Genomic DNA, 21630 nt, shown 5'->3' on the forward strand with positions numbered 1-21630 from the left:
TGCCAACAACTTATTCCGTATGTTAGCAGATTTTGTACAGTTGCGCCGTAAAATGTCTCAAGGATCTTCTTGTTTAATTTAAAACTGTTGAGTTTGTATAGAAAAAAGAGTCGCTGGGCTGTTTTCTTTGTCAGAGTTCCAAGGTGGTCTTCCCATGAAAGCTTGTTGTTGATGATAACGCCTAGATATTTATATGCCTTTACTTGTTCTATAGATGTAGTGTTTATTTGCAGTTCACGTATAGTTTGTTTTTTCTTTCTAAAATCTATTATAAGTTCTTTAGTTTTTGTTACATTCAGTTCTAGAAAGTTGTCGGTGCACCAGTTTGTAAACTCTTCTATCGAGCTTCGATACTGAGTTTCGTCTCCTGAAATAAGACCGACTATGGCAGTATCATCAGCGAATTTAATGAGTTTAACTGAGTCATAGATGCTTCTGATGTCATTAGTGTAAAGAGTGTATAGCACAGGAGAAAGTACACAACCTTGTGGAGCACCCGTACATAGTACTCGAGTTGACGATTTGTTGTTGTTGACTTTAACATACTGGGGCCGTTGGGTTAAAAAGTTTAGAACCCATGCTTGTAAGTAAGGGTTTACATTTAAGTTACTCAGTTTGTTTATCATTAGATGTGGCTGTATGGTATTGAAAGCCGAGGAGAAATCTACGAAGAGGACTCGTGCGTAGGTTTTGGGTATATCGAGATGCTTATAAAGATGGTCCAAAAGCAATAGAATGGCATCCTCAGTTCCTCTAGCTGCTTTGTATGCAAATTGGTGAGGGTCTAGGCTGTTATTGACTTTTGCTACAAGTTGTTTAAGCATATATTTTTCAAAACATTTCATAACAATAGGTGTTAGTGCTACTGGGCGGAAATCATTTAAGCAATCTATTTTTGGTTTCTTAGGCACTGGTATGATTTCTGAAGTTTTCCAGATGTTTGGAATTACGCACGTTTGCAATGACTGGTTAAAGATATGACAGAAGATAGAAGAAATTTGCTCCGCACATAGCTTGATCAGCTTGCCACTAATTTTGTCTGGTCCAGAAGCTTTTGTTACGTCTACTCTTTTAAATAACAAGGTCACTTCATCCTCAGTTACAAAATTGACGTAGGGCTCTTGTTTTCCTTTGGACATAGTGTTGAAAAGTTCTTTGTGTAGATCAACAAAATCTTCTTTGTCAAAACGAGAATAAAAATAATTTAGTTCGTTGGCGAATTTCTCATCATCAGCCACTAAAATTTGTTCTCGTTTTGATGCGCAGCCTGTTATTTTCTTTAATCCCTCCCAGCATTGTTTTGAGTTGTTCTTGGCAAAGAAATTCTCAATTTTTTCTTTGTATGTTTTTTTCCCTTCAATTATTGCTTTTCTCAGTTTATTTTTAGCATTTATAAACTCTTCGTTGCTAGCCTTATACTTTGTTTTCTTTTCAGTAATAAGGTGTTTGATTTTTTTGGTCATCCAGGGCTTATTGTTTCCATAGACTTGTATTGTCTAGAAAACATCATTAAAAAAGCATCAAAAATTACACTCACAACATTACCACATTTAAAGGAACTTTTTGAACAAACGTGCCTAAGAAAAATCGAAAAAATCTTGGAAGACAACGGCCACCCGCTTCATCAGAACTACGCCAGGTCGTCGCGAAGTGGGCGACTGCTGTCAATCAAAACAAGAACGGAGCGGTACAAAAACTCGTTCGTACCTCACTCGGTCAGACTCTATCACCGCCACTCATTGATCAGGGAACATGAAATGCACCAAGATACCTGTGTTTAGTCGCTGAATGAACTCTTCATGTTGTCTGTTGTATTTATATGTATGTTTCTGTTGTGTTGTCTTTATATGAGAAACGAGTCCTTGTAATCACAACAAATTTCCGTAAGGATCAATAAAGCAGTCTTAGTCTTAGTCTTAGTCTTAGTCTGTGGTTTGAAAGTCTGCGGCATAGACAGAAAAGAAATATAGGTCAGGAACGAATGAGTGATCAATGAGTGCTAGTCACAGACCTATATATTTATGTTTAAGGTGATAGCACAGTTTATGTTTATATGCTGTGTCGGTTTAATTGATTTTAAGAAATTCTCAGTCATCAGAATAACAAACAAAACAATAACTGAATAAATCTAATTAAATCTAGATTTCTAGATTCTATCTACATCTATATTCTAGATTAAATTTTAAGGCCAGCATTTCAGCTCACGTTTTATTCTTCGTCCTATATTCTTAGAGCTTAACCAGATTAGATCTAATCTAGATCTGATCTATTCTAAATTAGTAAATGTCTTTTCCGGTAAATACTAACTAATAATAATAACTTTTTTTTAACACTTAGTACTTACTTACTGTACACTAAATTTATTTATATTATTATAATATATATATTTATATTATATCTTAGATTTCTACTTAGACTTACTCACTTAGAGTTAGAGTACTTTAGTCTTAGTCCTTAGATGCCTTAGACTTAGTGTGATTACTGTCACTTAGACGTCTTAGACTTACTCAACTTACTGTCACTTAGGACTTAGTTCACTTAGACTGTTAGACTAGTGACTAAAAGTAAAGGTAGACTTCGCTTAACTTAGTTTACTTAGCCTTATTAGGCGCTTAGGTTTAGGCTAGGCCACTTAGCCTCTTAGGGCTTAGGCTTAGTATAATAAAGTATAATAGTATTAATAGTATACTAGTATACTAATGACAATGTTAAATTATCTTAGGTCTTATCTTAGTTAATTTAAACCTTATACTTATATGACATATATAACTTTATTTAATTTATTATAAATGTTTTACATGTTTCGGATGTTCCTTCAGAGTTGAAGATAATTACTTCCTAGTCCAAACCTCCCGCAGGACGACGGGGGATGGGAGCGGGCATGGTTTGAACCCGGGACCATCGATAAATCTGAACGACAGTCCAGCGTGCAAACCGCACGACCAGGCAGCCATCCTTACTAATACTTGTTATGTTTGTGATTTATAGATCTAGTCTAGAGAAGACTAGATTCTAGATCTAAGACTAAATTCTAAACTTAGTATAAATTATAAAGTAAAAAAAGTAGAAATATATAATATAAAAAATTTAAACATTAATTATGATTAATATTTATAGTTAATAGTAGGCTTACTATTACTACTATTAGTTTTAGATCTAGTATTTGGCGGAAAACAGATTTCCCATTGAAAATGCATTTTTGAAAGTCAATATTCATTATCTCTGAATTTAGGCCACCTGTAGCATATTTTTTAGATCTGATACGTAGATCTATGTTTGTGTAAGCTTTGTAAGCAACATTTTTTGGAAATTCGTTTTTTATTAAGATTTTGTGCCGTTGTGAAATTAACCAAGTAGGCTATTCAGGACAGACAAGTTTTACTTATGGTTTTATGTGATCCCCTTTGAAAAGGTAAGTAACATATTATTTTTATAGTTATATGAAAAAAATTGCCTACTTATCATTAAAAAATGGTTGTTGTAAATGTTAAAGAAAAAAAAAGTGAATTGAATGGTTTGTTTGTCCTAGATTTAAAAAAAAATAGCCTCGATGCAACTACGAAAATTGGCTTTCGCAAAAGTACGTTTGCCGATATTTAATTATTTACACTTAAATATTACCAATTTTAATTAGGAAACATTTTTATTTTAGAAATCATATTGCAATATTTTCTTACTTAAAAAAAAAAACAGAAAAAAAAAAAAAATGTTTTATTAAGTTTTTTATAAACCTATCGGAAGTGGTGTTTCTGAAATCGGAGGGCTTACGCTTTTTTAAAAACTTGTTTTTTCAATCGTTCGCTCTGAATCCTCGAGAAAGAAGCATCGCTAAAAGCGATCTCAGTCCGAACTATCCATAAGACAATATTTTTTATAATATTATCAACTATTCAGGTAATTATTGTACTTTAATACTAGGTTGTCGCAGCGAACAACTGGTTATCGAATGACCGGACATCCGCAATAACGCACTCGTGCTTAACAGGCTAAACACTACACAGCGTGATGCCGCATGGAGATCGATAGCTTAATTTTAACTTATATTTTAAAATCTAGATCTAGATTATAGAATACCTAGATCTATAATCTATTATAATAGAGATTAGACCTAGCCCATGTCTAGATCTAGTGATTATATACTGTCTAATAGAGGCTAGATCTAGAAAAACTTCTACGGCGACTACAGGTGTTTTTTTCCTTTGTAAATTCTTTTTACTAACCAATATCGGGATAAATGACTGGATTGTAGATATAGAATCTAAAAATCTAAATGTTTACATTAAAATTAATAATTAATTACGTTATTGCTAGATTAGATCTAAAAAAAATGCTGACCGGTAAAAATCGAGTGCTGTATCCCTTCCATTGTTTAGATCTAGGTCTAGTACTAGTAGATCTAGACTAGTGACTAGAGTTACCAAAATAACGCAGATACTGACATTTTTGTTTAAAAAAGGATTGTAAATCTAAAAAGTAGATCTAATAATACTTGTTATGTTTGTGATTTATAGATCTAGTCTAGAGAAGACTAGATTCTAGATCTAAGACTAAATTCTAAATCAGTAAATCTCTATAGAAGAATAGATCTACTTATGACTTAAAGACATCGTTAAAAATAACAACAAACACATATAAACCAAATAAATGTTTTTATTTCTTTTCACACCAACATTTACAACAGATACAAAAATTGAGATTATTTGAGATAGTAAACAGAAAACACCATGCACTTCTAGCTTAAGCCTATTATTAGGTCTAGAGTCTAAACCTCAGATGCCTAGATCTAGAAATGATCAAGAACTAGATCTATTTATATCTTGATAATATTTCATTTAATATTAGATCTTTTCTAGTCTAAAATACATATATACCCTTTATCTAAAATTGATATTGATATAAATAGTATATTATACTGTATTTATGTAAAAAAATGAAGATAAGAAAAAAAAAGTGACTTTTTATGGTAGGGTGGGCCGAAGAGGGGGCTTATTTATTAGTTATAAATACATTTTAAAGTTTTTTGTTTGTTTTTTCAAATGTTCTATAAATATACTTTACTTTGTGACACAGTTTTTTGTTAATAATATTGTGAATTTGTGAAATTCATGGAATATTGGACATATCTTCTGTGAATGGTTGATTTTTCACTTTTAGGGGTAAGTGTGTTTGATCTCATTTTTCTATGTTAAATACTTGTCTGATGTTAATGACTCAATTAATAGGCATAAATGTCTTAAAACACTCGTTTACATATTTTTTTCTAATGTTCTATAAATATACTTTACTTTGTGATACATTTTTCTATTAATAATATTGTGAATTTGTGAAATTCATGGATTATTGGACATATCTTCTGTGAGTGATGGATTTTTCATTATTAGGGGTAAGTGTGTTTGACCTCATTTTTTCAAGTTAAATAATTGTCTATTGCTTCTGATTATATTTTTTTTTAATTCCTCTATTCTTGGGCAATAAACTTGATACATAATATGTCAATAATAGCCAATTTGAAATTGGTCAAAAAAATGGTCCTAAAAGTAGAATGTTGAGAGCTCAATCTGTTTTCCGCCATTTACTATTATTTAATATTAATAATATTAATAGTATTAGTTAATTAGTACTATTATTATTAGTCTGAGCAGATTGACTTGAATTGTAACCAGACAGCTTCTCAGTAAGTTCATTCACCTGCACATTAGCCTCCTCCAATGACAACTTAAGCGACTGAATTTTATCCTTTAAAGTAACTCTCTGTTCCGATCTTCTATCTGCTAGTCTTCTCAACTTTGATAGATTAGATGATGCTTGTTTTAAGTTGAGATGCAATCGTTGATTTTCTTTTTGCAATAGCACATTTTCTCGCTTCAGGTCAGCTTTGTCTTGTCTGTAAGTTGAAATACGTTTGGCTTTTCTGATAAGCTCTTGATTCACCCTTCTTGTGTTGAAGCGTTTTCTCAAAAGTCTAATAACTTTTCTGCAGCCTAGAAGTTTTTCGTACAAATTGGCACTGTGTGCCACAAAATGCTTGCGTTGTGTGCAACAACGAGCACAGTGTCTTTCTGTAGTTACAGCTAGTCCATCATTAGCATCAGCTATGTTGCCTTCAGGGAGTCGCAACTTCTTCACTTCCCTAGGTCTTTCAGGGCCAGGGCATTCCTGAAGAGGTCTCTTTTTCCCAACAGGATCAATGTTTACAACTTTTTCTAAGTAAGGAGCTGCAAGATGCCAGCTGCGAGTTATACTCCTGCAAAAGTTTTTCATGTCCTTTATGTGCTTTCTGACCTTACCATTTACAGTCATCTTGGTTGTCACTACACCCAGTGTTGTAAAATAGCAGAAGAGAGTATCAGTAACTTTCACTGCAGTGTTGTGTTGAAGAAGGTACTCGATGTTACCGAATTTCAGCTTAAATCCAACCGCCACAGATGAAAAATCAAGACAGTAAGTTTCCGACACATACTTTCTGAAATCCACCATGCTGCCAGGTGTAAAAGTACCCGCCACATCACTGCCTGTCAAAACTTCATCAATCTCCATGACAATCAAGGTGTCATCTACCATGCCGCCCACGGTCACAGTCACATCACTGCCTGCCTCATCCATGATGTCTATGGAAAAAAAAAAACATTTTTAAAATTTTTATTTTAATAAGTATATAAATAATAAATTGGAAAATGTGTAGTTTATTGTAGTTAAATTTTATTATTATTGTAAAAAGACATTAAAAATGTTTTATTTAAAAAAAAAGATAAAAATTAAAATTAGTTCTCTTTATTAACTTTATTGACTTTAGCTGGAACCCAATAAAAATATTCTATTAAAAAAAGCTAGATCTAGAATGGCTAGATCTACATATAGTCAACCTTTTTTTGTGCTCAATTACTGAATAAGCTTTACTGAAAAGTAAAACTTAACAAAAATATTGTAGAAAAATGATTACATTACTTATTTGTATTTAAAAAATAATAATTAATTAAAAAACGTATTTATATGGTAAGCTCATAGCAAGAAATATCCATAATATATAATCAAAACCAAAAAATAAACAACAAAATAGTTTATTATCATCCCAAAAATATCATTTTTCAAGTTAAAAATGACAGATGATCAAATTAAATTATGATTGATGGTGGAATTCAAAATAATACATTAATAAAAGTAAAAAAGCGATTCAGCCATTGATAGTAATTAAATCTATCACTTCCGGTTTTGTAATGGCTAATGACCGTCTTCAAAAAAAATGATGGCTGCCTGGTCGTGCGGTTTGTGCGCTGGACTGTCGTTCGGATTTATCGACGGTCGAGGGTTCGAACCCTGCCCGCTCCCATCCCCCGTCGTCCTGCGGGAGGTTTGGACTAGGAAGTAAACTATCTTCAACTCTGAAGGAACATCCGAATTATGTAAAACATTTTACAAACATTTTTTAAAGCACTTGGCTTCCGAACTGGGGTCCCAGGCTCAAATCCTGGTGAAGACTGGGATTTTTGCTTTCAGGATCTTCGGGGTGCGTCTGAGTCCATCCAGCTCTAATGCTTAGTAATGTCCCTAAGTCTTAGTAATGGGTACCTGACATTAGTTGGGGAATAAAGTTAAAGGCGCTAGGTTATAGTGCTGGCCACATGACACCCTTGTTAACAGTGGGCCACAGAAACAGATGACATTTACATCATCAGCCCCTAAGATCACTAGGTCTGAAAGGGAAACTATACTTTTTTCTTTTACTAGATAATATAGATATAGGATTCTAGCTAGTAAATATATCTAGATGTAGTAGTAGACTAGTACTATTAGACTCTAGATCTAGAATTTAGTACTACTTAGACTTAGATCTACTAACTAGGTAAGTCTACTCTTGACCTAATGAAATACTCAGTGTTATGAACATAAAGATAAGAGAGTCGAAACCATGTCTGTATAGTATGGCTTTAATACACTGAATGACTACACAACACACATTTCGTGAACACATTCTTACGGACGAGTTACAAGCACATGTAAACATAAGAACGACAACCGATACAGAATATAATTTTCATAACACTCAGAAAGACACAAAGATGCTTAGCATGCATGGAAAGTGGAAAATCTTGCGAATTTCAATATATGGTGGATCACACAATCGGAAATTGCAAACTAAGATAAATGGGAAAGATGCAAAGAAATGAAAACGAAAGTCTAAATGTAATATAAAAAAAATTTAGAGGGAAAATCTGACCCCTCAAAATCAATGCTGAAATAAAAGAATTTTCACATCTAAAAGGAGGTGAATATAAGGGACAACATTAATGGGATTATATCCTCTAGAGATATTATATTTATATATAATATATTATAAAAATAAGATAATAACCTTCAAATTCTTAACCTAAATGGTGTTCCTTCTATTCAAGCTCAAGAATTGTTATATTATTAGCTACATGTTTTTTTTTAATGTAATACTTAGGGCCAGTATGGATATGGTGGTGCACCCCCAGCAGGAGGAGCCTATGGAGGGGCACCAGGCTATGGAGCCCAGCCTTACAGTACTTATCCAGGTCAGCAGCCATATCATGGAACCCCAGCAGGTAAATGTTTTCTTTTATTCTCTTTTGTTAATTTTTTTTTTTTTTTAGAAATGAAATGTGTAGTTGCCTGTTTTTAAGATATTTGTTGTTTCTAAAATAAAAATTCAATATTTTAAAAGAAACAAAGTGATTAAATATATATATATATATTTAAACTTAAGGTAATATTGGTGATTTTGTTGCATTTTGTATGCATTTCAACAATCAATAAAAGTGGTTTATTATGTTAATTGCATTGTTTGATATTTAGCAAGTAATAAGAATCATTGTTATTTTTAGCTTACAAATTCTGAATAACTTGAAAATGGAGTATTGTGATACCCCATACAGTTACCTGTCGACTGCAGGCAGATATTTGAATATTGTGAAGAAACAAGTCCTTTTACGTTTAAAGTGTCTTTTTAATTGTGGAACATTTTAACAAAACATATATACACGTCAACGTTATGTACAGATCTCCTGCTTCACTCGCTGACCTTTCTCTCTCTCTCTCTCGTGTTTACACACTAGTCACTTCCCCCAAGTCCCCTAACTCTCGATACTCAACACTTGACCGTGTGTCACGGTTGACCACACAGCAACCGTGTCACCACAAATATCAACAGCCATCATTTATGTCATGATATACACAATGTTAATAATTGTTAGTAATATAAGTAATAATTCTGTATTTAGGAAGAATGTAACCTAAAGTTAGTACTTTACAAGAAATTTAAATCTCATAGTTTTAATATTGGAAGAATTGCTAAAAAGTAAGAAAAAAAAATTAATTCTGATTTCAGACTAATTTATTTGAATGCATTATGTTTGCTACTTATGTGTGTCCTTTCTTCTTTGTGCCTTTTTATTCTCACCTGTAACACAGGTGGTAATTGCATTTTCTGCATCCTTTCACATTTTTCTTCCCCACTGCAGCTTATGGGCAGGCACCAACAATAGATCCCCAGATCCAGCAATGGTTTATGTCAGTAGATCATGATAAGTCAGGAAGAATAACAGCTCATGAGTTACAGAAGGCACTTATCAACACCAACTGGACAGCATTCAATGAGGAAACTTGTAGGCTGATGATAGGTGAGTACTTAAAATTGTGTACCACACATTAACAACAAGATAGTAAAGTTATACATGACAAATATAGAGTAAATTACACTTTGCGATTACATGTTGTTTCATGGAATCCTCTTTTTACATATTTTTGTAATTCTTTAAAAGTTTGAATTAGGAAAAAAAACTGAAATTATTTATGTAATCATATAGTTGGGGAATAAAAATAAATATGCCATCAATTCCCATTCATAGGATTTGATATTAGTTTATGTTAATGATTTCTTATTTTAGATATAGTTGTATACATTTATATCACTATTGGTGTCTTTTGACAAAATGTAGAGAATCTAGGCTTGGTCAACACTCTAGAAGGATTTTTGTTTTGCTATGCTTAAAATGTATTGCCTCCCATTAGTTTCATTTCCATCTTTCAACAAAATTTAATCCGATTCAAAGTAAATTTATTAGATTATTATTAGATTTATACACCTTGCTGTTTCACCTGTGGTAATGAAATATTCTGACTAAACTATGGTATTTAGGTTAGGGTTAAATGCAATGGTAAGGTTCCTTTTTCACTACTGAAACAGAATGTTAGATCATGATTTCGACCTTATCAAAGCCTCATTGCTCTCATGCACTATGAGTTATTATGATTAACGCAGTACGTGTTTTATAGCTAATACCCCCAACTGCTTTTTTAAAGAAAGAAAGGGTAATGCAAAACAACATGAACCTATATAAATTATATGACATGCTCTCCCCGACGCCTCATATATTATAGGTGAGGTGAACAAAAGACACAGGATAACAACCATCAATTTTTTTATTGAGTTGGAGATAACATAAATTAAATCATTTATAGTGTAAAAAAAATGCATTGATTTTTTTCTATCATTGTTTCATTTTGTTTTTAGATGATATTAAAACCCACACAACATTATGATATTAATGACATAACAATGATTACACAATAAACATAAATCCCAATTATAATGGATGAAAAAAACTTTATTGTTCTTTGCGAAAAACACTTGACCACAAACACAGTTATATATCTCACAGTGAAACTGCTGCCAGAATAATAAAAAGAAGCCACAGAGGTGACATAGGAAGGACATTTTCATTACAAAAAAAACAACATTAGAGTAGCAGATAAGCTGAAAATTATGGACACAGCAAAGCCAACCAATATTATTGTATTACAACTGCACCACTTGCATCAGAACATCAGGTATTGGCCAGGGATTTCCTGGCATTCGTGAAGTGGCTTGCCAATGTGGAATCAATACCTTTTATTTAAAGTACATCAGGTATTGGCCACATGCCTCAGCCATTTTGCAAACTGGCCACTCTTTGGGTTTTGGGAATTACGTATATAAATATATTAGAGTTCAGATCAGTAATTCTATATCTGAGATGAACTGTGCAGTAGTTTCCTGATCAGGCAGTTCACTGTATAGTTTTTCTTCTATATGAGGGTTTTGAGTCTTGTTCGTGCCTCTTGATATGCACCTTTGAAGGACATGGTCAGCATTCTCTGGTGATGCTCCACAAGGGCAGGTTTTGCTAGTCCCGAGCTATTAAATGATTTGGAAGATAAGTAGTAGTGTTCATGCTAAATGTATTAACTATTTTAATTGACTGTGCTGTAAAATATTACAGAGACTTACACAAAAAAAAAAAAAGTTCTTGCATTAATTTAATGCACAGAACACAATGGCTTGTATGTTTACTTGAGACTGCTGTTTGTCATTTGCAGGCATGTTTGACAAGGATTTCAGTGGTACTATAGATCTATATGAGTTCCAGGCTCTTTGGCACTATATCCAGCAATGGCGGGCAACTTTTGACAGCTTTGATAGCAATAAATCAGGCTCGATAGAATCTCATGAACTCCATCAAGGTAATTAGCAGGTTCAACCATCTTCTTCTTTTAATTTTAATCTCAGCTTTCCCTTTTTAATGAATTGATTTGCTAAGGTCTTAAAAAGATTGATATCATTTGTTACCTTTTTTTTCTTTTAAGATTCTATGCCAGCTTTTAGTGTTGACCTTGTTTTCTCTCAGGGAACTAATACATATTGACAGTTAAATAGGGACAACAAATATCACTTTTTGATTTTTATTGCATTTTTACTTACCAGTACACAAGTAGTTGTACACCTGTTATTTTTTGTCTGGTAATGGGATAAATATGTTTAGTATTATTGGATCAAAATTTTAAAGTAGAAAATTAACAACTGTCCTAGAATTTACTTAGATTACTTAGTAATTATTTTATACATTTTCATTTTGTGTCAAATGTATGAATAGCCCTTGAATGTAAATAATATTAGTCCTGCTTTTTCTTTTTTTACAAAGCAACTTTACTATATGTAGTAACCTAATGAAACACAACTAGAAGACATGTCTTGATCCTAGGCTTTATTGAACAAGAATGACTAAACAGTTCACAATAACACAGTACACACACACACACACAAGCTGACCTGGACACCAAGACATCTTGACACACTAGAACAGATCAGTTCACAACACACAACAAGAAACATAAACACACAACATTCACCCCCCCCCCCCCCCCATTTAGTTTCTTTTTGCTTTACTTCTGATATTATACGAGTGCTGTATGGGTGTATCTCTGGCAAGTGATTTTTGTACATTATCAATGGTGTTTTCCTCTGCTCTTAAAGCAGGTGGAACCATGTTTTCTGCAGATGTCTCTATGTCACCCCTAGAAGCAATTGAGTATTGGGAGACATCCGGCAAAGTCTCAGGGTTACCAGGAGCCAGTTGATGTTGAGAGACCTCAGAAGATGTCTCAATGTCTCTCGGAGCGAAGTCATGTAATACGAACTCTGTGAAGATGAGTCGCCTCTCTGAGCAAAATGGTGCAGTGAGAGTTTCTTCCTGTCCATTTGGAAGACATGTGGGCATAGTTCTGATTTGCTTCAATAATCTCCACTTCATTACCAGTGAATCATATTTGCTTGGCCTCACGTGCCTTCTCATCAGGACATGCCCTGGAACATATAGACAGGTCGGCAGAGAGACACCACAAACTTTTGTAGGAAAATAGTCTTTCGTGTGGCATCATGTTTGAAGCAGTGCATAGTAGAGATCTAATTGAATGGAGAGTGTCGTTTAGGGCTAGCTCCCATTGTGTATTATGTAGCCCTCTTGACCTCACGACAAGAAGAATTGATTTCCAGAGAGTCGAGTTCAGTTTTTCTACTTGCCCATTCCCTTTGGCATTATATGTTGTGGTTCTGCTTGTTACTATGCCTTTACCTCTGTGGAAAGATCATAGCTCTTCAGACATGAAGGCTGATCACCGGTCAGAATGTAAATACGAAGGCGTCCCGAAAATAACCTAATGAAACACAACTAGAAGACGTCTTGATCCTCAGCTTTACCGACATTTTGACACACTAGAACAGATCAGTTCACAACACACAAGAAACATAAATACACAACACTATATGTAATGTTTGTTAACAGCCCTATATGAATGAAATATTTAAAAAATTTCTGTACACTCTAACCCAGGGGTTCTCAACCTGTGGGTCGCGACCCCTTTGGGGGTCGATTGACGATTTGCCAGGGGTCGCCTAAGACCATCGAAAATAAGGATTGATTATTATTATGTCTATTCTTCTATTGCTGTGTGTGTGGGGTGGGTCGCGGCAGAGTGGGGGATGGTAAAAAGGGGTCGCCGAGCCAAAAAGGTTGAGAACCGCTGCTCTAACCAGTATCATCCTTTTTTTAAATTTGGCTATTTCTTGTATTAAATATTTGTTGTTCTTTTTTCAGCTTACCAGCGTATGGGCTACAATGTATCTCCACAATTCATTCAGACTATTGTGATTAAGTTTGACCACTATGGACGGCGGGCATTGACTTTAGACAATTTCATCCAATCCTGTGTGATGCTGAAGTCTCTGACAGATGCCTTCAGACAAAGGGACACCACCATGACTGGAGTTGTGCGTATGTCTTATGAGGACTTTATGCAGCTAGCAGTTCTTAATAAACCCTAAACTTCATAACATTATTGTCACTAAGTCCACATGAAACAGATTTAATTATGAGTAATGTTGATGCTTAATTTATATCTTAGATTTATTAGCTTTTCATTGTTCAAATGGAGACTTATGTATATTACTTTATTTCATATACAGATTTATTTAGAAATAGAAACATTTACGCCCTATTTAGTATTATTCAATTGTACATGGGTGGATATCTTGTGAAGGGTCTAGTCAACATTCACCTCCCAAGCGATGTTCTTTTGGCTTATTAATTTGCAATAAGTAAAAAAAAATTCATCTTACCGTTGTTATTGATTTAAATTGAGTAGCACATTTTTTTTTTACAATTAGTTTTTGAATGCTGTTTTGTTGTGGATAAGATGCATTTTTTAAATGTGTGAATTAGTCATTACTTTTATATCATTGTATATTCTTATAAAATTTGACTCAATACTCCTTGAAAGTATGCCCACATAACAATTTCAGGCTCTTTTTTTTTTTATCGCATTAACTTCTTTGTTGTATAAATTTAACTTAGCAAACTATAACAAAGATCTATATTGACTTGGCTAAATGAAACATTAAACAATATTTTAAGTTAATGTACTGGTCTTTGTAGTCTTTTAATTATAAAACCAAAAATATAAAATTTCTAAGTTTCTAAATCAGCTTTGTTAACCTGTGAGTTGCAGTGACCCAAAAGAACACTACTAATGATATTTTATCGTAAATATTGCATCCAAAACTTTTCTGTCTTAGGAAACTAGTAAAATGTTGAATTGACAAGATGATAATTCAACTTTTTTATATAGCTACTATACAAGCATCAGAAATTACATATCTTTACCAATACGAGCTGGTATGATAATTCAGTGGCACAGACATAGGTGAAATAGACTAATTTAAAAAAAAGGATCTTATATCACTCAAACACAGCTAAGTGAGCTACCATATCCTGAAGAAAACTATTTCATTAATGATGCCTTAAGAAAACAAAAATCCTTAAAGGCAATTTGCACCCATATGTACATACATAGAGCTGGGCGAAGAGGTAGGCTCCTCTCTGTTAAAAGATTAAAATCTCCCATATTCCACTTTCAAGTATTCCCATGTCATTCATCGTCACTAAGGAGTACATATCAACCTAATTCATCAAGCGCTGTGTATGTATTTACATACAAAATGTGATCAAGGAGTAATGCTGACACTTGTAGTCAAACTGAATTCCCATTTGTTTGGACCAATAAAAATATACAAATTATGATATTTGGGATATGATAATAAAAAATGTTATTGCTAAAAAATTTAGCAACATTTCCTAATTAAATCCTCCAAAAATAGAAGAAATGTTATTCGGCTTCTAAATTTAGTTTGTTTTGTATTTTGGCAGAAAGAATTAATAAAACATAATCTGATTATTTTCAGGTAGTGTTTTATATTTGATATGAAACAATTTTCTCCCACTTCATTTAATTTATATTGACACTTTCAGAAAGATACCTTTTCTATTTACTTAAATAATCATCAATGCTGTTTCACATTTTAAACACAAGATTATAATAGCAAGTAAAAGAAAGAACATTTTTTTTCCTGTAAACTATAGTAATAACACAAGGGAGGCAACTCAACAAGACAACAATGTTTATTTATGGACATCACACATGAAACAACATCTGCCTTGAGCACAGCATCTTCATGAGCTCTAGACTTGGGCTGAACTCCTTCTCTTCTTTCTAATGTCAATATCCTTCTCAGTCTAGTCTCTAAAAGTGCACACCTTCTGCACTATCTTTGATGGCGGTGTGCATGGCAAGGTCATAACACTATTTTTGCCTTACATCAATAAAATCACAATAAAAGCTGTAATGATCTGGAATATATTTTATAGTGGAATTGAGCTTCAATACACAAGTTGAACAATCACCATGTCCATACAAGGCCGTATTTTCAGACATGAAAAAAAAAAAGGTTGTATTTTATATTAACGTTTTCCTTTTTGTTAATGCCATTTGTATGTTGGAACAAAGTTGAAAAATCTTTATTATTATAAAGCGTTTTATTTTCATTAATTTAATAAAATACATTAGATCATCTATAATGTGTCAAATAAAATATAAAAAAAGCACTAAAAAAAAACAAAAACATTTTTTTAGATCTGATATATATCTACAGGAGCTTGCAAAATATTGGAATGTTTATTTGTTACTGTTTCATAACTTCATTCATTTGAATCAAATGTGTACTGTACCCTTGAACACATTTGTAACTATATGTTATAGGGGGAAAAAAGTTTTTAGTAAGGTAATGAAAAAAGTATGTACAAATCTAGTGGTAACATTAAACTGAAGATATGTGGCAGGTCTGTGCACCCCCCCCCCCCCTTTCAACTAAAACCCTGGTATCAAACTAGAATTAGTGTTAACCCCCACCCTTACTACATCTTTTTTTTTTTAACATAATAATTATGAGAAGCTATTTATACATGAGAAGTGTCACAATGGAAAACTGGATATGTAACAATAACTATATACATGAATATAATGTTATGACTACATTCATAACAAAAAGTAACCAACATGCTAAGTAAGATCATTTTTTTTTACACCACAAAAAAAGGACTGAACAAAATCACTCTACAAAACAGCCATTCTTTAAGACCAAGCATTCATTTGACAAATAAAGTCACATTTATGCACTCAATCAAACAAAAAGTAAGTATTCTAAACTAGCTATTTACATATATATTATATTAATAACTTCACAACCAATCACTCTAAAATCGTGGTGTAGCTTTGACAGCATAAGCTGGTCCCTGAGTGGCCTTTTCTTCCTCTTCTCGGATACGCACATAATCTGTTGACAGGCACATTGCAGCAAAGATTGAGAAGAAACCAGATAGAGCAGCAAAACCAAAAGACCAAGACAGGAAATTGGAATCTGGGTTAGGCAACCACTGACGATCTATATCAGCCTTGATACCAAATATTGTGACAGATGTAGCAATGAGGAAGACTGAAAATAAAATATAAGGTGCTTGAATGGTCCTGGAAGCTAATGGATATCAACACAATAATTTCAAATGTACTTTGAAATCTATTGTTGTTTTAAAGAAGATTTAGGTAAAGGCAAAAAAAAAAAAAAAAAAAAAAAAAAAAAAAAAAAAAAAAAAAAAAAAAAGGCACATGTCTTCATGAAGAAACATGACATGTAACATCGGCCTTTGGTTTCTTAAATTAGTTTTGGGTAGAAGAAGAGCTACAATAAACTTATTAGAACAATACTTACAAGCTATCCACATCATAACTGATGTAGACAAGACATGCTTCCTTTCTTTCTCTCTTGGTAGACAACGGACATAGTACATGATGTTCATTATGACAGTTACAAATTGAAGTATTAGTCCCAGTGTTATCATGATCTGAATAGCCAGGAACCAGGCTGAAGTGACAATATGAAAAAAATCAATGAATCAGACTTTTAAATAACAAATTTAATATCTATCTAGCTTAACTTAAATTGAATAAAAACTCCTAAAAATGAAGATTGAAAAAATATATTTCACAATTATTTACAATTGTTGCTTAACCAAAATAAACATAAGTCTCCTCACTACTCTAAGAGAAAATAAAAAAGGGTAAGGACAGCTCAGACAAGGAGTAAATAGAATAAAGCTAACCTATAGTGTCAGCTTTCAAACTTAAATTATTGGTTTCCTTTTGATATCTAGATTGTAATAGTAATTTTTTTCATGGTGTTTACTATCTGTGACCAACTCACCAAACAGAAACTCAAACAAAGAAACTTTTGTTAATCAACTAACACTGATTTTGATGCTCAAACAAATCATACTATTAACAACACTATAAGTAACTATTAGTCTGTCATAAATGGTCCCCCTCCCCCTACAGGTCACAAAGGTCAGACATTAAGGTAGGGACAGCTCAGACAAGGAGTAAATAGAATGAAGCAAAACTATTGTGTCACCTTTCAAACTTAAATTATTGGTTTCCTTTTGATACCTAGATTGTAATAGTAATTTTTTTCATGGTGTTTACTTTCTGTCACCAACTCACCACATATAAACTCAAACGAAGAAAGTTTTTGTTAATCAACTAACACCAACTGACTTTGATGCTCAAACAAATCATACTATTAACAACACTATTAGTAAAGCCAGTCAGTCTGTCATAAACGGTCCCCGCTACAGGTCACAAAGGTCAGACATTATGCACACACCTGTATATCTGTCATCAATACTGTAGTAAAAGTGGACTATCTATCAGGCAAAAACTTAAACATTTTCAATGTAACTAAACTATGTGTTTCATTGGCCTCATGGGCTTTTAAAAGAGGATTTAAAAAAAAAAGATATGCCTTAAAGGCTGTTTCAAGAGATGTGCTATCTTGACAAAAACATTTATCTTCACCTTTATTTTATGTCTTGAATAAATAGCTGTGGAATCCTCGATACACCATAATGAATCTCCACCCTGGGACGAAAGCCCTCTTCCTACTATAAGGGACCATATTGAAAACATAAAAAGAAAATCTGACTACAGACCAACAGAGCTCAAGGAACTGTTTTCTACAAACCAATTATCCTAGCAATCAGTGGATCAGAGTTTACATGGATGGCTCATAACATAAAGCCACCACAAATGGAGGAGCTGGAATACTCATCGAATGGCCAGATGGAGAAAAACTAAAAAAAATCCATTGCAACTGGAGAGCTATCTGACAGCCACAGAGCAGAAAGGGAAGCACTAGCACTAGCTGCTACCATGCTAGCAAATCATCCAAGTTCCCCTCACAGTCAGATTGTCTTTCTAACCGATGCGAAAACAACCCTCCAAAGCTTGCAAAACTGATTCCTCTTATATTAAAAACCCCAGAACAGCACTTGCAAAGCTCAAAAACAACAGCAAAAAAACTGTAATTCAATGGATATCCAGCTCATATACAACTAGAAGGAAATGAAAAGGCTGACACACTCGCCAAGAATGGGAGAACTAACTCACAAATAAACTCTGCACTCTATCCAGAAGAATTGAAGAAATTAATTGCAAATAAAATAAATGAGAAATGGACGAGCTCTCATCCAAATCACAAGAAAGATGACACTTACCATGGGCGTAGCCAGGATTTTTTTCGTGAGGGGGGGGGGGGGAAATTATATATATATATATGTGTGTGTACATTATTTAATCTTTATTACATTCTGACCCTTTCGGAAGACGTTTAATGTTTATTGTAGACTCCCCCCCGCCCCGCCGCCGAGCACTATTTCTGGTATTGAAAGCCAATGCATATTCTGAGGTATCTACAGTGCATTATCTTGCTATTAAAAAGTTTTATTTCAAAAACCTAATGTGCTATTCTTACTAACTTAAGACCACCTCGCGCCGTTCCGCGCATTTTCCGGCAAGCTGTTTCCGCAACTCTCATTTTGTGTAATTCATTTTGTCGGAGAACATGTCCCGCCAAACCTCATGCGACGCTCTGTTCGGCATATGATTTCTTTGATTTAGACCCGATCTCTATGACTGACTCCTAAAATCTGTCTTAGTGATCTTTGTTGAGCCACATTTAATGTTTTTCAATTTCGGCAGAAGACTATTCACACTTTATTAATGGAGCCCAATTTAAGCCAATGGTAGAAATGTGTAACCTTTCTTGACTACGCTCTTGGAATTACATGCCTGTATTTCGCTTTAGATTTATATCGAAAAGGGAAGTTGTTTCATCAAATCATCTGTTGAGGGGTTTTAAACTAAAAAATCTCTGGAGTTTTTTTTTGTTTTTTTTTTTAAATTCAAAACCCCATTTAGCTACGATCATAGAATTTGGTGACTGTAGTTTGCTTTAAAATAATATTGAAGAGAGAGGTTTTCAACTCTAAACGCTCTGTAGGGGAATTTTAAACTCAAAACCATCTGGAGGGGTTTTAAACTTTAAAGAAAAAGCCATCTGGAGGAGGGAGATTTAAACTCAAAATCCCTTTGGCTACGCTCATAGATTTTATAGTGTGTAATTTGCTTTTTTTTTTATATATTGAAGAGGTACTTTTTAGCTTCAAACCCCAACTGGAAGCAAGGGGGGGGGGGGTTAAACTCAAAACCCCTTTGGCTACGCTCATAGAATTTTGAATTTGCTTTTTTTTTATATTGAAGAGGGGGTTTATCGTAAATTTTGGAGGGGGTTTTAAAATCAAAATCTTCCTGAACTGTGCTGTTGGAATTTGGGGATTGTTGATTGCATTATTTTTGTTTTGTTTTATAGAAGAGGGGGATTTAACTGCAAAAACCTCTGTAGGGGGGGTTTAAACTCAAAGCCCCCTGGTAGAGGGATTTGTATCTCAAAACCCCAAGATAGGGGTTTTTTAAATCTCAAAACCCCCTGGTAGAGGGTTTTTAACTCAAAATCCCCTCGGCTGTGCTGTGGTAAGTGATGATTTAGTATTAAAATCTCACCTAAAATAAACAAAATGAAAGCAAAAATCAGTCACTTAATTCTGTTCTCCCACCCCCACGGACGGGAGGGGGGGGGGGGGTTTGAACCCCAAGAACCCCCCCCTGGCTACGCCCATGACGCTTACTATAAGCTATCCTGACAAGATCAACGTCTAATCTTTCGACTCAGGACCGGACACAACAGAATGCGACAACACATGTACCGGAAGCTCAAAATTGGAACCATTGAAATCTGCCCATGTGGAGTAGGCCTATCACCAGAGAATGCCGACCACGTCCTCCAAAACTGCTCTCTTTACCAAGAGGCCAGTATAAAACACTGGCCCCAAAACACCCCAATAGAAAGAAAACTATATGGAGAGCTCCCTGATTTGGAAACCACTGCGCAGTTCATCTCATGTATTGGTCTAGTCATCTGAACGCTCTAACATAACAATGAGAACAAAGAAAATTTTATGTCTGTGACATTAACTTAAGTTTAATAAGTGGATGAAAGAATCAATATCTCTATCAGATAGACTACCTATATAATAATATATAATCTAACTAGATATATTAATTAATAATGTTGAAACAGAGTTACCAAAGCACTTTGGCCAAACATAAAAACACGAGTTCAGAAAATATGTGCCATAATGTGCCCCTACAATCAAGTAAACTATATTAAATGGTATATGAAAAGAACTTACGAGGATTCAGCCATCCCCAAACAGGCTTGTATTCAAAATGAAAGATCCACCAACAGCCATTGTAATGCTTGCTAAGGTAATCCTTGTAATATGTCCAATCGTTGAAGCAGGCTTCCCAGAGACCCATTCGAACGAAAACCTTGGACATTCTTTTATGAGGGAACCTCTCTAGCCAGTGCGGCGTAGCAAAGGCAACAATAAGACAGAGGAAGGCGCATATTGTAAACGCCAATCCGAAATTGGCGATGAAGCGTTTGGCCCTCTTGAGAGCCATTTTGGAAGTTTACCTGTGCTGTGACACTATTTCCTTGTTTTGCCAGGAACAGAGATCAAATTCTATTTACTTTAACTAAACATTTTAAGGTCAAATATATCTAGATCTATAATGCTTATAATGCAAATAGGTATTAAGTTAGTTTGCATTATTTTATTACATATTTATAATATTATTTGTGATTTGATTTTTCTTAATTAATAAAGTAGTAAAGAATTCAATTTTCATAAATATATTTTAGCTCAGAGAATGCCAATTTGGTAGCTTTATTTTTTTCACCTGAGCCAAAAGACGGAAGCGAAAATAAGAGAGCGTTATAAGGCGAATCTATTACACATTGGTGACAAAATTTTAGGGGTGTCAGCTTTACCTGTCTTTTTGTTCATTCGCTATTTCTTTAATTAATGAAAAAAGAACAAAAAGATAAGGACAAATTCAATGAGGTTTTTATAAAATCAAAAATAATAGTTTAGGGTATAAATATAATTGCCAGATTTAATTTAAATTACTAAGTTCTCTTACCTTGACTTTTACACAGGAAGCCATAGT

General features: G+C 33.8%; 2 protein-coding genes across 4 annotated transcripts; one reads left to right on the forward strand and one right to left on the reverse strand.

Moving 5' to 3' along the window:
• The first annotated feature begins 562 nt into the window (after positions 1-562).
• Positions 563-14250, forward strand: LOC106072804 (peflin-like). 3 transcript variants are annotated; one of them, XM_056016291.1, is made up of 5 exons: positions 563-583; positions 8444-8564; positions 9480-9638; positions 11377-11520; positions 13431-14250. In XM_056016291.1, the coding sequence occupies exons 1-5, from the start codon at positions 578-580 to the stop codon at positions 13655-13657; spliced, it is 657 nt and encodes a 218-aa protein (XP_055872266.1). In that variant the 5' UTR covers positions 563-577; the 3' UTR covers positions 13658-14250. The 3 variants fall into 3 exon arrangements, with proteins under 3 accessions (XP_055872266.1, XP_055872265.1, XP_013088705.1); XM_056016290.1 differs by lacking the exon at positions 563-583 and adding an exon at positions 2057-2295; XM_013233251.2 differs by lacking the exon at positions 563-583 and adding an exon at positions 4896-5156.
• A 1022-nt stretch (positions 14251-15272) lies between these two features.
• On the reverse strand, positions 15273-21120 carry LOC106072805 (uncharacterized). Its single transcript, XM_013233252.2, has 3 exons — positions 20808-21120; positions 16934-17086; positions 15273-16660 (listed from the first exon to the last, which is right to left on the reverse strand). The coding sequence occupies exons 1-3, from the start codon at positions 21079-21081 to the stop codon at positions 16422-16424; spliced, it is 666 nt and encodes a 221-aa protein (XP_013088706.2). The 5' UTR covers positions 21082-21120; the 3' UTR covers positions 15273-16421.
• Positions 21121-21630: the final 510 nt, after the last annotated feature.

The sequence above is a fragment of the Biomphalaria glabrata genome, chromosome 17 (assembly GCF_947242115.1).
Source record: "Biomphalaria glabrata chromosome 17, xgBioGlab47.1, whole genome shotgun sequence".
NCBI classification, from domain to species: Eukaryota; Metazoa; Mollusca; class Gastropoda; family Planorbidae; genus Biomphalaria; species Biomphalaria glabrata.